Genomic DNA, 16,999 nt, shown 5'->3' on the forward strand with positions numbered 1-16,999 from the left:
AAATTTTCTAGTTGAGCCTTTCATGTCCACATTTTTGTTTTGCTTACCTTAGAATTTCTCTCTGAACACATGTATGAGCTTGGTAATTTAAAAGAAGTTATTCTTGTATGCGTTGATGAAAATATTAATAAGTATTAATAAACACATTTGGCCAATTGTGTTTGTTTATTGAAAATTTTGGGATAAAAGGTAGACGTGACCTATGTTGCTCAGGAAAGTATAAAACAGTTTACATTAGAAATGTAGAATGTAGGCAGGGAGATCAGTGGAATAGAATTGAAGACCCAGAAGTGAACCCACACACCTATGGTCATGTGATCTTTGTCAAAGGAGCTAAAATCATCCAGTGGGAAAAAAGATAGCATTTTGAACAAATAATGCTGGTTCAACTGGAGGTCAGCATGTAGAAGAATGCAAATTGACCCATTCTTATCTCCTTGTACAAAACTCAAGTCCAAGTGGATCAAAGACCTCCACATAAAACCAGACACACTGAAACTAATAGAAGAAAAAGTGGGGGAAGAGCCTCGAACACAAAGGCACAGGGGGAAATTTCCTAAACAGAACACCAATGGCTTATGCTCTCTCTATATATATATATTATATATATTTCAAGAAATTACACTTTAGAGAATCAAATAGCCCTATTAAAAAATGAAGTATAGAGCTAAGCAAAGATTTCTCGGCTGAGGAATACCGAATGACTGAGAAGCACCTAAAGAAATGTTCAACAACCTTAGTCATCAGGGAAATGCAAATCAAAACAACCCTGAGATCCCACCTCACCCCAGTCAGAATGGCTAAGATCAAAAACTCAGGTGACAGCAGATGCTGGGGAGGATGTGGAGAAAGAGGAACACTCCTCCATTATTGGTGGGATTGCAAGCTGGTACAACCCCTCTGAAAATCAATCTGGAGGTTACTCAGAAATTTGGACTTAGTACTACCTGAGAATCCAGCTATACCTCTCTTGTGCATATACCCAAAAGATGCTCCAACATATTAACAAGGACACATGCACCACTATGTTCATAGCAGCCTTATTTATAATAGCTAGAAGCTGGAGAGAACCCAGATGGCTTTCAACAGAGGAATGGATACAGAAAATGTGGTACATTTACACAATGGAGTACTACTTGGCTATTAAGAATAATGACTTCATGAGATTCTTAGACAAATGGATAGAGCTAGAAAATATCATCCTCAGTTAGGTAACTCAGTCACAAAGGACACACATGGTATGCACTCACTGATAAGTGGATATTAGCCCAAAAGCTTAGAATACATAAGAAAAAATTCACAGGTCATATGAAGCTCAAGAAGAAGGAAGACCAAAATGTGGATGTTTCATTCCTCCTTAGAAGGGAAAACAAAATACTCCTTGGAAGAAATACAGGGACAAAGAGTGAAGCAGAGGTTGAAGAAAGGTCATCTCGAAACTGCCCCACCTGGGGATCCATCCCATATACCACCACCAAACCTAGTCACTACTGCTGTTGCCAAGAAGTGCTTGCTGACAGGAGCCAGATATGGGTTTCTCCTGAGAGGTTCTGCCAGAGCCCTATTGATACAGACAAGGATGGTTGCAGCTAACCATAGGACTGAACAAGGGGACCTCCAGTGGAGGAGTTAGAGAAAGGACTGATGGACCTGAAAGGGTTTGCAACCCCATAGGAAGAACAACAATATCAACCAACCAGACCCCACCATAGCTCCCAGGGACTAAACCACCAACCAGTGAATACACATGGAGGGACCCATGACTCAAGCCACATTTATAGCAGAGGATGGCATCAATAGGAAGAAAAGCCCTTGGTCCTGTGAAGGCTCGTTTCCCCAATGTAGGGTAATGCCAGGATGTTGAGGTGGGAGTGGGTAAGAAATGGAGCACCCTCATAGAAGCAGGGGGAGGTGGGAAGAGTATGGGAAATGGAGAAAAGGGGATAGCATTTGAAATGAAAATATATAAAATATCCAAAAATAAAATTTTAAAAAAGGAAATAAAAAGAAAAAACAAACAAACAAACAAAAAGAATGGATCAATTTGCATTCTTCCACATGCTGACCTCCAGTTGAACCAGCACCATTTGTTCAAAATGCTTTCTTTTTTTTTTCTATTGGATGGTTTTAGCTTCTTTTTCAAAGATCAAATGACCATAGGTGTGTGGGTTCATTTCTGGGTCTTCAATTCTATTCCATTGATCTACCTGCCTGTCTCTGTGCAAATACCATAAAGTTTATATCACTATTTCCCTGTCATACAGCTTGAGGTTAGGGATGGTGATTCCCCCAGAAGATCTCTTATTGTTGAGGATAGTTTTCACTATTCTGCTTTTCTGTTATTCCAAATGAATTTGCAAATTGTTCTTTCTAACTCTATGAAGAATTGAGTTGGAATTTTGATGGGGATTGCACTGACTCTGTAGATTGCTTTCAGCAAAATGGCCATTTTTACTATATTAATCCTTAAAGTCTTTATTTCTTTTTTGACTGTGCTTTTGAGTCATAGATAGAGTTGAAGGCATCTCTAAGTTCTATACAATCCTTTACAAATGCAAATTCATTCTTGTCCTGTGTATTTCAGAGGTGTGATTCTTGTGGGGTTTGTTGTCATTTTTTATTTCATCAAGGTTTGAACCCAGGATCTCCTGTATGCCTTGCCTGCCAAATCCTTCCACCACCCATCTATAGCGATACCTTACGAAGGACTGCACTACCACAACAGTTAAAAGTACAGTCAATTGGGAAATCAATCAAAGGTTCAGACCCTGAGAGGGGAGGGAACATTCTCTTCCATGACCTGTGGTAGAGAAACCGTAAAAATCAACTGACTTTGTTTATGCAGTTATAGACTTCGGCTATCAAAAGTGCCACGTGTGTTGGTTCTTTTCCAGATATTTGTATCCATCTAAAACTAGTGGTAGGGAATAAAAGCTACTGGTTCTCAGTGAGAATTAATTAAGAGCGTGTTACAAAGGGGACTGTGAGTGAAACTGCTCCTTCAGCCAGCTCAGTGTGGACACTGTTAAAGACCACACAATCTAGATCTGCTTCACCGAGCCTCCCGCTGTGCTGTACTTGTCAAGATTAGAATCGCTCTTCCTGAGCTACTCTTCTTTATTGAGTTGTTTAGTAAGACTATAAAACTTGTCAGGGAATGAAAATAATTGCCATATGTTTTTATGGTCACGCTGATGACAATCTATAGTTCAAGTGTGTGTGTGTGTGTGTGTGTGTGTGTGTGTGTGTGTGTGTGTGTGTGTATGTGTGTGTGTGTGTGTGTGTGTGTGTGTGTGTGCGCGCGTGTTCTATGCTCACATTCTCTTATGGCATAACAGAAGAGTGAATAAAAATTCTGTTTTGATTTTCATAAAAATTTCACCAGTGCCCCAAAAGGGGTTTTAAATCACACCATCGGTTGATGTTTGATTCAGATGTCATCAGAGTCCTCATCATTCTAGTCAGGTTATAAATCATGCATGTGTTACTCTAGACCTCTCTGCCCTGAGGTGCTAAGCTCTGTGCTGACTGTTTGTTTATTTGTACACGGAAGTGGCCTGAACATTTCATTTTACATATTTTCTCTCTTTTCTAGTTGGACTGATCCAGAGGTTTCTTGTGCTACAGATTTACGTGCCCCTGGGACAGGACTTCTCCACCGAATTACTGTAAGATATCTAGGACGTCTTTGAATGTTTTATGCGCATTAGACATTTGATCAATTGAAGCAGTGCTAGCGTTAATTGCGAATGGCAGGGTTTTTCTCATTGAACAGTAGTGACTTACCAGGTTGATGTGAAGTAAGTAAGATAATTTAATTGTATTTCTTGGATATCGCTGTACTATGTTGTTTCTCGGGAGAAGAAAAGCAGGTCTTACCTGTTTCAGAAGATGCAGTGGATTATGATTTTACTTTGTCCTGTGTCTCAGCAGAACTATCGTTGGCTTAACAGTGATTGAAAGACTTCTTAGTACTATTTGCTATATGTAGTTTTGACACATCGGCTCGTTTTGTGAATGCAGAAACGGCTGAGAGTCTGTTTATTTTCATTGACCTTGCAAGATTGTTTAGTAAAAGCGAAGTTAGTCAGTTGAAGTATGTGTCGTGTGAGAGAATAGTGACAATGAAAGTAACATTTAATTTGTAGTTTCATACAGAATTGAGTATTTTCTAAGATTTCATTGCTGAATTTATGCATTTTAAATAAACCATTACATGTTTTGTTTTATTTTTAATTAAAAGCTTTACTCAGTTTAAGTTTAGGTATTTGTCTCCCATATTGGACAAAAGCAAGTTGCTAATAAAGACAGTTTTGTTCTAGCTTTATCAGTGCTCAGTGCAAACTAAAAGAGAGAGACAGAGACAAGCAGAGAGGGTACATTCTTAGTATTTGAGAGTTATTAATTATTCTCTGTGTCAGCTAGCTGTCCAAGAATCTGAATTTTAACTTTCAGACAGAGCTTTGTTTTCTTGACTGAAACAGACAAATGGAACGCCATACACTTGGGTTTTACTCAACCTTAAGCCCCTGTGAACTCGTAAGATCTTCTTTTATCATCTTCCATAGCCACCACCATTCCTTAAAATAGTTCTTAGAGAGAGGCGACCAAAGTACCATTTGCTGCTCTTATGGGCCACTTCCTGGTTCCTGCAGAAAAAAGCATTTTCGGGACTCTAAAGGCCCAGGAAGTGCTGCGGAAAGCTTCATGTGCAGCACAGGAGAGAGCGATTTCTGAATTGAAAGAAGGCAAATTTTGTTTCAGACTTGTAAAGCTCTTTCCTTATAAATCTGATTCTGATCTCCTTACCTGGATCTCACCACCCATGCCTTGAGCTTCTTTAAAACAGTGTCAAAGGTGTTCCTAGTCAGCCTTTTGATCAGAGACCTGTGAGTCCCTTGGCTGGACCTTAGAACAGGATTCCTTGCCAATGAGACCTCTTCTTTTCTTGGCACAATTAAGCTTTATTTGTGCATAAGCACTTTCACATATCACCCTAGGCTAGGTGACACGCAGTCTTAGTTAATGTAAATGACAATTGAAGCTTTAATTATCAAGAAGCCAACAGGTATCTTTAACCTGGTCTTAGCAGGAGAGAAAGTGCTACTTAAGTCAATCCAACCGTCTTTGCTGCCATATTGCCATTGCGCTCAGCCCGGTTAAACATGGGAAGCAATTTTGAGATGAGTCGGGATTAATGGTGAGATTGCAAATAATGGTTCTCTGTAATCATTGATTTCTATGTCCACATGGAAAGTGAGTAGATTTTCTAAATGATTCTGGTTCTATAATTCTAGGAAAGTAAATTCTCCTGGACAAAAATGTTAAAATTATTCAGGGACGTGGGTGAGCACTCTGTCCTGGCCAAACTGTGTCAGTTTATTTTGTAGGAATGGAATTTGTTACTAATAGTCAACAGTTCTGTTTCCTGAAGAAATGACAAGGACCATGTTTTCAACAAAAGGGAGACAGAATGATAGATATAGATTTTCCTTCTAACACGTTTTTCCTCCTTGCTGAAATGAAAGAGCTTTCTTTCTGTACCTTTCCTGCTGCAGTGTTCCTAGCAGCATAGCCCTAGGCTATTTTAAATAATGCATTTCTCTAACAAGCTTGGAAAGTCACCTAGCAGAACCATATCTGGCTTCTAAACTCCTCCATTGTCAGATCAGGGAAAGGCATTTTGTTTCACAAAGGTTTTCTGTGATACATCAAGAGCTTTTTCCTAAGTGTAGTCTTGCCTGCTAGTTTAGGAGTTTAGCCATCATTTCCCCAGCCTCTTCCTGTGTCTTCTCTGCTGCCCAGATGATTTATTGTGTCCAGGAGGAGGCGGTGCGCAGGGACTGGGGGATGCTTTACAACAGCAGCTGCTCAGCTTGAGGGCTTCTTCATTCCGTGAGAAATTACTAAAGACCTAGTATTGTCAGGCAGTCCGCTGCCCCAGGGATTTGAAATCCCTTGAGTCTGGGCTGGTCTCCCCACCCTTGCTGCTGTTTTTCCTACTTCCCAAACACCATCGCCTTTGTCTGAGTTGTTCCAGCTTTCCTCTGGACTTCCAGCGTCCTCCCTCTACTGTGGCCACACTGACAGCAGTCACTCTGAGCTGTCTGAAGAAAACAAGTGGGGGTTTCCACGGGTGAGCCACGGATGCACTCCTGTAGCCTTATCCTTCTGTCTGTGTGTGTCCTGATTTGTCCTCTTCTCTTGTCAGACCCTCCACTCGGAGTGTGTTACTGCCCAGGCGCCATGCCTTCCCACTCTCATGGCTCCCTCCTTACAAGTCAGGTGGGGTCCCTTTTTAGATTCTGGTGCGCAATTCGTTTCTGTTCCCAACTCTTCCTAGCCAGCCTCTACTAAGAAGAATTTCTTCTTCCAAAAGGCTATTTTTTAATCCTCCCCTCAAACTAAATGAGACCAATCTCCTAGGCCCCATTCTGACACCTCACTTAATTTCTTTATTGAAACCCTAAAGGAACCAGTTATGGACCTGAGGGACAGAGTTTTGAGGTCCATGAAGACAAGACGCACCATTCTGGCACTTAGCAGTGGTTCTGAAATGTGGGTGCATGGGCAAGATGATGGCACACTACTGTGTGCAGCGTCTAACCCCTCCTCCTCCATTGTACTCTGATAGCAAAAGACCATTCACATCTCAACAAGTGTCAGGGTGACAGAAGAACAAGGTCTGTGAAGAAGAAAGGACATGGACAGATCTGCAGTGGAACTCTGGGGAACTTGGTAGATTATGTCATTTGCCTCATCTACAGAGACAGTACCAAGCCCTCACAGGCACGTTATAGATGCTGAATGAGGACATTAATGCAAAGTAGTAATATTTCTACTTAATGAAACATGGTATATCTAGGACTAACATCATCATCCTGGATAGTTTGCTTATTTTCACTTAATAAATACAAAAGTAAGCTGCCTGGCAGGTGATAACTATTAGCCGTTCAGTCATCGATTAGCTGACGTCTAAACGATGAAGGGCCTGTCAGTGCGTATAGTCCTGTTAATTCCTGAAGCGATGGTTCAGATGCTTGGTTTATGGTGAGGATGGTGCTCCAATTGCTGCCCCCTGGTGTTATTCGTCATCCTGATGCTTCTCTGACCTCAGTCATACAGTGATAGTAGGTAGGCAGGAAGTCCTCCCTTCGAATCTTAGCACAAAATGAAGGTGCAAAGCCTTGTACATCTCCAGGGGCTTCTCATAATGGTATACACAGAAGGAAAGGCCTTCTTGCTGGGCTCTTTCCTCTTCACTCCTTTGAAGGAAATAAATGATTGACTCGAACTTTTCGCTGTTGTTCTTTTTCCTGTTAATCTTCTGAAAATCAAGAATACAACCTGCTCGTTGATTCTTTCCTTTGGTTCCTATTTCGTTTAAACATCAAGGAACAGTATCATTCACCGTCTTGTCCTCATGGCGAAGATGGCATAGACCATCAGAAGATTTAAGGAGGGTTTCACTGCCCCAGCACACGTGTTTGGCAGGATAGTGGCGGAATCCTTCTTGAACCGTTCAGTAGGAGTGTCAACCCACAGTTTGGCTGTTGGCCTGTTCCCTCCTTTTTAACAAAGATCATTCTGATTTGCATCATTTATGGTATCAGTTGCAGTTTTCCAAAGTATTTCAGGGTAACTGTGCCCAGCTGGCCTGAGTAAAGAGCAGCTTTGTAAAACGTTTGTCCTTTGTGTAACTTTGCTAACTGTAGTGCGATGCACGGTCGGTCTGCAGCTGTGGGTGCTGACACCTGGTGCACAGGAGGAGCACCCCATCCTGCACCGTAGGGAAGACCTAACCGCATCTGGATTAGAAATCCACCGTCGCCCTACCTCACGCCACCAATCACACTGGACGGGTTTGCATTCTTTTGAGCGGACGCCGTTGAGCCGAGTTCTTTTCTCTGTCCTGATTCTGTCATTTTCTCTGTGAGTCTGAGACTTTGGACCGTTACGTCACCGATGAATTGACATAACTTTTTTCTCAGCCAGGTCAGCCAGTGCTTTCTCAGTATGTGGGTCGAAGCGCTCTTTGTAGAGGTTAAGGTTCTCAGCCCATGGGTCTAAGACGATGTTATTGCTACAAGGCTTCATATGTTGGGCCCTCAGCTTTGAGGGTGTTGTGTTTAGAATCTGACAAAAGTAAGAAGGAAACACCAGATTGCTTGTTTTTTAAAGACAGATCCTTAAAACAGTGTGTAGCTTAAGCATCCTTTGATTCTACCCTACGACAGTCTGACTCTGAAATTATATCTGGATAGAATCTAGAGTTCAGCTCTGGATTTATGTTTATTCCTGAATGTTTCTCTCGTGTTACCCATACCCAGCTGTTTAGCCTTGGGCAGGACACCAACCTGTGTATCTTCGTTCTTCCTCGGTAAGTGGGAATATAAACTGGTTATGGTCATAGTTAATTGTAGACAGTGTTTCTCTGTCTCTCCTAAGAAATTTTAGGGCCGTGTACACTTCAAAGCTGCCTTTCACCGCTCTATGTTATAGAAAATTGAAACATCCTACCAAACAAAGCCCTACCCTCAGGCTAACTTAATGAGGGTCTCACTTGCATGACCTTAGCGAGGCAGACAAAGAAGTCAGAGAAGACTCTGTGCCTGCCTTTCCCTACCTCAGCCACATCAGAAACAGCAGAGCGGCTTGCAGGTGCGCTCCTGTTCCCCTCCTGTACCTGACATCATCGTGGCCTCTTGAAAGCCAGCACAACTGAGAGAATACCTGGATTTTGTGTCTTCAGGTCAGGGTGACATTGGCAAAAGCTTTGGAAATTGTGTCCATTTGACCAAGCACAAGGCATTGTGGGAAATTCACTTTCTTATCTCTTCGGTCATTTTGATGCCTTCCCTTGAGGAGAATAATGGTCTCTGCTTCACTCCCAAGTTACTTGTAAGCAAGACAGTATCCAAACGCAAGGGATTATGTTATTCAGTGAAACCCTTTTCTCCTTTAATATTACCACCCGTAACTGCCTGGGATGGGGAGAAATGCAGTGGCAGCAGCGACAGCAACAGCAGCTGGCTTCACACAAGCGCCGTCTGTCTATCTGAGCAGCACTGAATGCTTCCTCACCATTCTGAATGCATCTCAGGTCTCATCCCACGTTCTATTTTTTTTCTCTTTAAAATCATCAGTATTTAAATCTCATTATTTTAATTATGTCCAATTAAATGTACTGCATAATCAGTACACTTTGTTCCATGCATTAGTGAAGAGAGCACTTTAAGGTGCTTTGCATACTGACTTTCTCAACGTATTAAATTTGCATGCCTTAAAATAGGTTTCATGTAGTTTTGGATAACACATGTGACAGGTATATAAATCAGGTGTCATATGCTTTACTTGTTAAGCATGCTTATGAAAGGTCTTTCCTTGTGTCTTAATTTGACCTTCTTTACTAATTTAAATGGTCTTCTAGTACACTTTATGTCACCTAGATATTTGTCCAAAATAAAAATGAAATACCAGCAACAGAAAACTTACACATATGTATATAATTGGGAGAATTCTTATTTTGAAAAATCACAGTGAAAGGCTACACATTTTTTAGGCTTCGTTTAGTTAGTAATTGCTTCTTACCGGTAGTCAGGGTGTAAGTCAGGGTCCTGTGGTCAGGACTCCATGGGCTGGCGAGTCACTGGCCATTTTTTAGCGTGGTGATTCTAGGCAAGGTGCTGAGTCCTTCGGGTATGACCGCCTCATCTGCACAACGGGGAAGAGACGAATATCCACTTACTGGGATTTATAACCTCTGCATCTCCGTAGATGACACTACAGCGATACTTAATATCTACAGCACTCATCTGAAATATTTTAAGTTGCCTAAGAACATTTCATGGCACTAGTTCCTGAAGAGAGACACCTGAAGGAGTTTTTCCTCAGAGGCTTGCATCACTGCTGACTCAGGGCCCTCTACCAGAAGGAAACGATGGCAGGGACAAGGAGAGAGGGCGCTCTCCTGCTGTAGTGCCGAAGCTGGGAAGCTGGGTGGCACCCACTGGTAGCCAGAGAGCTCATATCACAGTCTTGGTACCAGCAGAGTCCAGGTGACTAAACCAGAGAGACCACAGATGCGCATTCTGAGGGGACACGGCCGGAGACTGGAAGTTACATGTGATTGACAGAGCTTTGCTGTCTGACACTTTCGCCTGCCCTTTACCGTCCCTCAGTGGGGTCTTTTGGGATGACCTAGCAAGTACAGATCTCCCACTGATCGCTTTTTCTTTTATCTCTGTTCAGGAGGATGAGTCTTCATTGTCACAAAACACAGTTCTGACTGTTATCTATCATCTATCTATCTATCTATCTATCTATCTATCTATCTATCTATCTATCAAACTATATATATATATATATCATCTATTAATCATCTATATATCTAACTATCATCTATCTACCTACTTATCTGTCAGTCTATCTATCATCAGGAAATGTGTTTTCACTGATTTGCATCTCATTCTGTCTCATTGTATTTTGTTTATTCTGATAATTTTAAACATTCAAATAAGATAATTTGAAACAACTACAAAAATATGTTTAGGATTTACATAGTCTTACTAATAAAATATGTAGTCACATTTAATGTTTTTATTAATGGAACATTCATTATATATATGATATATATCATATATAACAGTTTTAACATGAAGATGCTCTTTGTTTGTGCATAAGTAATGTCATGGAATTCATCTGGCTTTGATTAACATAGCAAATAGAAAATACAAGGAAAATTCCTACTATGGGGAAATATCATAGCCATAGAGTAATTGATTTTGAAAAAATTCCCATTAATTATGGGTCTTTAAAAAGAAGTGTATTTGTGTGTGTGAGGGTGGGTGCCCTGAAGGCCCGAGGCATCAGGCCTCTGGGAACTGGAGTTACAGGCAGCTGATGAGCCATCAGACATAGGTGCTGGGGACTGAGCATAAGTCCTCTGCAGGAGCTGTACCCACTCTAAACTGATGATCCATGCTAGCCCCTAATCATGGGCAATCGAACATCTATGTAACCTTTATGGCATTTACGTCACAGTGGCCGTCTTACTTCTGTGCCTCTAAAGCCAGCCCCACCTCTAACCAGAGCATGAGCTATTTAAGAGTCTGAGCAAACTGCACTCTGGTGAGGCTATCATTAAACTTTGAATTTTTTGATCCCATTTGTGAAAGATACTGCAAGGTATTATATTAGGTAGCAGCAAAGCTAGTTGAACTATGTATTGTTTGCAGATCGATAACAGAGTACCCGGTCCATAGCAAGCCATAGATGGTAGTTTCTGGTTCTTTTTTTCGAAATCTTTAAATACCTTTTGCTGCTTTCGGTTTGTTATGTTACGTGCTCTGGCAGCGGGGAGGAGAGAAAGTGTGATGATAAAGGTGGTTCATCTCATTCATAGAAATAAAGTTTCAGAGCTAGGCAAAGGAATGTTTAAAATGATGTGATACTGATTTTGAAATGGGTCTGTATTCCGTTGTTTCAGAAACAACAGTGTAACTTTCCACTTTCAGATCTTACATAGATTTTGAGATGGGCATGTTTGTATGTTAAGGATGAGTACAGGAGCCAGCGCTTCATCAAAGGTTGGGATCCACAGGTATAGCTCAATCGTCTCTTTAAAGCTAGCGAGTAAGACTTCCTTAACTGAAAATGACATCACAAGTTTTGGTCACATTCAAATTCTGTTTTTAAGGTAGCTGGTAATTGATTTTTGCTTTAATTTAAAAAATGATTGGAATCTCTGTTTTAAGTTATAAAAGTTGGTCTTGGGCAGTCTGAGCTCCATCCAAGCTCTCTACAGAGTTGGTTGTCACTGGGCATCGTGAGTTTTCCTGGGGCTGACCCTAGCTAGCTCTTCCTCCTCAGCTTCCTCCATTCCCCTCACATGCTGTAACCACCTTGGTACTGAATGTCTCACATACTCTTTGGTTGTTGGCTCACATTTTCATCCAACCTAGTTTTACTCCTTCACCTTTTAGAGGTGAGCAGTTCTCTAAGGGCAAAGCAGACTGAATGCTGTACTTGTTGCTTCTCTGCTGTGATAGAAAAGCTGACCAGAGGAGAAGGGTTGTTTAGGCTCACGGTTCAGAGGGGATGTAGTCCAGCACGGGAGCAAAGGCACAGCAGCGGGAGTGTGAGGCCAGGCTGCCCCTTAGGAAACCAAGAGAAAACAGGAGGAAATGGGGGCCAGGCATTAACCTCAAATTCACTCCCAGGGAATCCCTACTCCCCAAACAACTGGGGACCAAGTGTTCAAATATGAGCCTAGGGGAGATATTTCTCATCAGGTCATATATTGATCCTGGGCCCTCTTGCTGGTCATAGTTTCTGCTTCCTAGGTATCTCCATAGATGTAGACATGATTCTTTGAAGGCAAGGACTACATCTTAGACATTCTTTGTGATCTCTATAAGACCAAGAAGTGCATATGCATGGTGAGTTCTTAACAACATTGGTTGATTGCATTGTGCTGTGGAGAAATGTTTTGATACACGGTGTGTTGCTATCAGTAGGAAAAAAAATACCAGAAGAAAAAGGATCACGTTAAGAACGTAGATGAAAGTAATTAGGAAGGGGCTTTGGTCAGCTTCTCTTCTTCAGTCCTGTGTTTCTGAAAAACTAATGAGTGGCCTTAGTCCCTCTCCCCACTCTCCTCCCGTGTTTGGAGCAAGTTTCTCCTAGCCACACTTCACTGACAGGATGACAACTCTATCAATGGGGAAAGTTACATATGGGGAAGGAGAAGTGAATTTTCTCAAAATAGTCATAAAAGTGATTTTCTCAAGGCTGGACGGAAGCTATGGAGCACAACGTGTAACTGAGATGAAAACTGTTCCTAAGCCTATAGTAGAACTCCCCGAAGACTACTTTAATTAAATCCAAGCAGTTTCTCTGTTTATTGGAAGACTTTAGTGATTTTATGTTTTCTATCTGCTTCATACTTAAAAGGCTATTACAATAAACGGTTCAAAACAATGACAATGAATCCTCAGTGTGGTGGGAGGTGGGCTGCATTTGTTAGCAGTGAACAGAAGCAGCTGCTCTGCTTAATACAGTCTCGCTTTGCCCCTAAGGTTAAATGCTATCGATTTATAATATGGAAATAAAATATCTGAGCATTATTAAAAGTAGTACATTATTATCGATATGCCACAGTGATTTCAAATAAATATACAAATCAGCCATATTTTCACAAGTCGATGTGTTAGCATACCGTTTTCAAAATCTTTAGCCACTCAGTTTTCAGTTACAGGCAATTCATAAATCTTACCAATTTCCCGATTTTCTTTTTTTTCATTTTTATTATTTATTTTTTATTGGTTATTTTTTATTTACATTTCCAATGTTATTCCCTTTCCCTGTTTCCCATCTATAGGCCCCTTATCTTATCCCCCATCCCCATTCTTCTATGACGCTGTTCCCCCTCCCCAACCACCCCCCACATCCCGCCCTGACATTCCCTTACACTGGGGGTCCAGCCTTGGTAGGACCAAGGGCTTCTCCTCCCATTAGTGCTGAACAAGGCCATCCTCTGCTACATGTGCAGCTGGAGCCATGGGTCTGTTCATGTGCACTCTTTGAGTAGTGGTTTGGTCCCTGGGAGCTCTGGTTGGTTGGTATTGTTCTTTTGGGGTTGCAAGCCCCTTCAACTCCTTGAACCTTTCTCGGACTCCTCCAATGGGGACCCCATTCTCAGTTCAATGGTTGGCTGCGAGCATTTACCTCTGCATTTGTTAGGCTCTGTCTGAGCTTCTCAGGAGACAGCTATATCTGATTCCTGTCAGCATGCACTTCTTGGCATCATCAATATTGTCTAGGTTTTGTGGCTAGACTATATATATATATACTGGATCCCCAGGTGGGGCAGGCTCTGAATGGCCATTCCTTCAGTCTCCGCTCCAAACTTTTTCTCCATATCGCCTTCTATGAATATTTTTATTCCCCCTTTTAAGGACTGAAGGATCTTCACTTTGGTTCTCCTTCTTGAGCTTCATGTCATCTATGGATTGTATTTTGGGTAATTCGAGCTACTGGACTAATATTCACTTATGAGTGAGTACATACCGTGTGTTTTTGTTGTTGGTTTTTTATTTGTTTGTTTGTTTTTTTGTGATTGGGTTACCTCACTCAGGATGACATTTTCTAGTTCCATCCATTTGCCTATGAATTTCATGAAGTCATTGTTTTTAATAGCTGAGTAGTACTCCATTGTGTAAATGTACCACATTTTCTGTATCCATTCCTCTGTTGAAGGGCATCTGGGTTCTTTCTAGCTTCTGGCTATTATAAATAAGGCTGCTATGAACATAGTGGGACATGTGTCCTTGTTATATGTTGGAGCATCTTTTGGGTATATGCCCAAGAGAGGTATAGCTGGATCCTCAGGCAGTTCAATGTCCAATTTTCTGAGGAACCTCCAGACTGATTTCCAGAATGGTTGTACCAGTCTGCAATCCCACCAACAATGGAGGAGTGTTCCTCTTTCTCCACATCCTCCCCAGCATCTGCTATCACCTGAGTTTTTGATCTTAGCCATTCTGACTGATGGAATCTCAGGGTTGTTTTGATTTGCATTTCCCTTATGACTAAAGATGTTTAGCATTTCTTTAGGTGCTTCTCAGCCATTCGGCATTCCTCAGCTGTGAATTCTTTGTTTAGCTCTGTACCCATTTTTAATAGGATTATTTGACTCTCTGGAGTCTAACTTCTTGAGTTCTTTATATATATTGGATATTAGCCCTCTATCAGGTATAAGATTGGTAAAGATCTTTTCCCAATCTGTTGGTTGCTGTTTTGTCCTAATGACAGTGTCCTTTGCCTTACAGAAGCTTTGCAGCTTTATGAGGACCATTTGTCAATTCTTGATCTTAGAGCATGAACCATTGGTGTTTCGTTCAGGAAAATTTCCCCAGTGCCCATGTGTTCAAGGCTCTTTCCCACTTTTTCTTCTATTAGTTTGAGTGTATCTGGTTTGATGTGGAGGTCCTTGGCCCACTTGGACTTAAGCTTTGTACAGGGTGATAAGCATGGGTTGATTTTCATTCAATATGCTGACCTTCAGTTGAACCAGCACCATTTGTTGAAAATGCTATCTTTTTTCCACTGGATGATTTTAGCTCCTATATATTAAGATGAAATGTTCTATAAATATCTGTTAAATCCATTTGGTTCATAACTTCTGTTAGTTTCTCTGTATCTCTGTTTAGTTTCTGTTTCCATGATCTGTCCATTGATGAGAGTGGGGTGTTGAAATCTCTCACTATTAGTATGTGAGGTGCAATGTGTGTTTTGAGCTTTAGTAAGGTTTCTTTTATGAATGTAGGCGCCCTTGCATTTGGAGCATAGATATTTAGGATTGAGAGTTCATCTTGGTGGATTTTTCCTTTGATGAATATGAAGTGTTCTTTGGTAACTTTTGGTTGAAAGTCATTTGTATTAGATACTAGAATGGCTACTCCAGCTTGTTTCTTAGTACCATTTGCTTAGAAAATTGTTTTCTAGCCTTTTACTCTAAGGTAGTGTCTGTCTTTGTCACTGAGGTGTGTTTGCTGTATGCAGCAAAATGCTAGGTTCTCTTTATGTATCCAGTCTGTTAGTCTATGTCTTTTTATTGGGGGAATTGATTTCATTGATGTTAAGAGATATTAAGGAATAGTGAGTGTTTCCTGTTATTTTTGTTGTTAGAGGTAGAATTATATTTGTGTGTCTCTCTTCTTGTGGGTTTGTTGCAAAAAGATTACTTTCTTGCTTTTTCTATGGTGTAGTTTGCCTCCTTGTGTTGGAGTTTTCCATCTATTATCCTTTGTAGGGCTGGATTTGTGGAAATATTTTTGTGCAAATTTGGTTTTGCCATGAAATATCTTGTTTCCTCCATCTAAGTTAATTGAGAGTTTTGCTGGATATAGTAGCTTAGGCTGGCATTTGTGTTCTCTTAGCATCTGTATGACACCTGCCCAGGATCTTCTAGCTTTCATAGTCTTATGTTGAAAAGTCTGGTGTAATTCTCATAGGTCTGCCTTTATATGTTACTTGACCTTTTTCCCTTACTGCTTTTAATATTCTTTCTTTGTTTTGTGCATTTGGTGTTTTGACTATGTGATGGGAGGAATTTCTTTTTTTTTTTTTAAACTTTTTTTTTTTTTATTAACTTGAGTATTTCTTATATACATTTCGAGTGTTATTCCCTTTCCCGGTTTCCGGGCAAACATCCCCCTCCCCCCTCCCCTTCCTTATGGGTGTTCCCCTCCCAACCCTCCCCCCATTGCCGCCCTCCCCCCATAGACTAGTTCACTGGGGGTTCAGTCTTAGCAGGACCCAGGGCTTCCCCTTCCACTGGTGCTCTTACTAGGATATTCATTGCTACCTATGGGGTCAGAGTCCAGGGTCAGTCCATGTATAGTCTTTAGGTAGTGGCTTAGTCCCTGGAAGCTCTGGTTGCTTGGCATTGTTGTACTTTTGGGGTCTCGAGCCCCTTCAAGCTCTTCCAGTTCTTTCTCTGATTCCTTCAATAGGGGACCTATTCTCAGTTCAGTGGTTTGCTGCTGGCATTCGCCTCTATATTTGCTGTATTCTGGCTGTGTCTCTCAGGAGCGATCTACATCCGGCTCCTGTCGGTCTGCACTTCTTTGCTTCATCCATCTTGTCTAATTGGGTGGCTGTATATGTATGGGCCACATGTGGGGCAGGCTCTGAATGGGTGTTCCTTCAGTCTCTGTTTTAATCTTTGCCTCTCCCTTCCCTGCCAAGGGTATTCTTGTTCCCCTTTTAAAGAAGGAGTGAAGCATTCACATTTTGATCATCCGTCTTGAGTTTCGTTTGTTCTAGGGATCTAGGGTAATTCAAGCATTTGGGCTAATAGCCACTTATCAATGAGTGCATACCATGTATGTCTTTCTGTGATTGGGCTAGCTCACTCAGGATGATATTTTCCAGTTCCAACCATTTGCCTACGAATTTCATAAACTCGTTGTTTTTGATAGCTGAGTAATATTCC

At 41.3% G+C, this 16,999-nt stretch overlaps 1 protein-coding gene across 15 annotated transcripts in view; it reads left to right on the plus strand.

The window, feature by feature from the left end:
• Window positions 1-16,999, plus strand: part of Cfap20dc (CFAP20 domain containing) — a 245,665-nt gene that overhangs the window by 17,639 nt on the left and 211,027 nt on the right. For 14 of the 15 annotated variants that reach the window (NM_001014137.2, XM_063274380.1, XM_063274382.1 and 11 more), the window contains exon 4: window positions 3,596-3,668. In NM_001014137.2, coding sequence (NP_001014159.2) covers window positions 3,596-3,668 — 73 coding nt within the window. Of the gene's footprint in view, window positions 1-3,595; window positions 3,669-16,999 lie in introns of those variants that run through there. The other variant, XM_063274385.1, reaches the window with a different exon arrangement.

Source organism: Rattus norvegicus, chromosome 15, assembly GCF_036323735.1.
Source record: "Rattus norvegicus strain BN/NHsdMcwi chromosome 15, GRCr8, whole genome shotgun sequence".
In the NCBI taxonomy this organism is placed as follows: domain Eukaryota; kingdom Metazoa; phylum Chordata; class Mammalia; order Rodentia; family Muridae; genus Rattus; species Rattus norvegicus.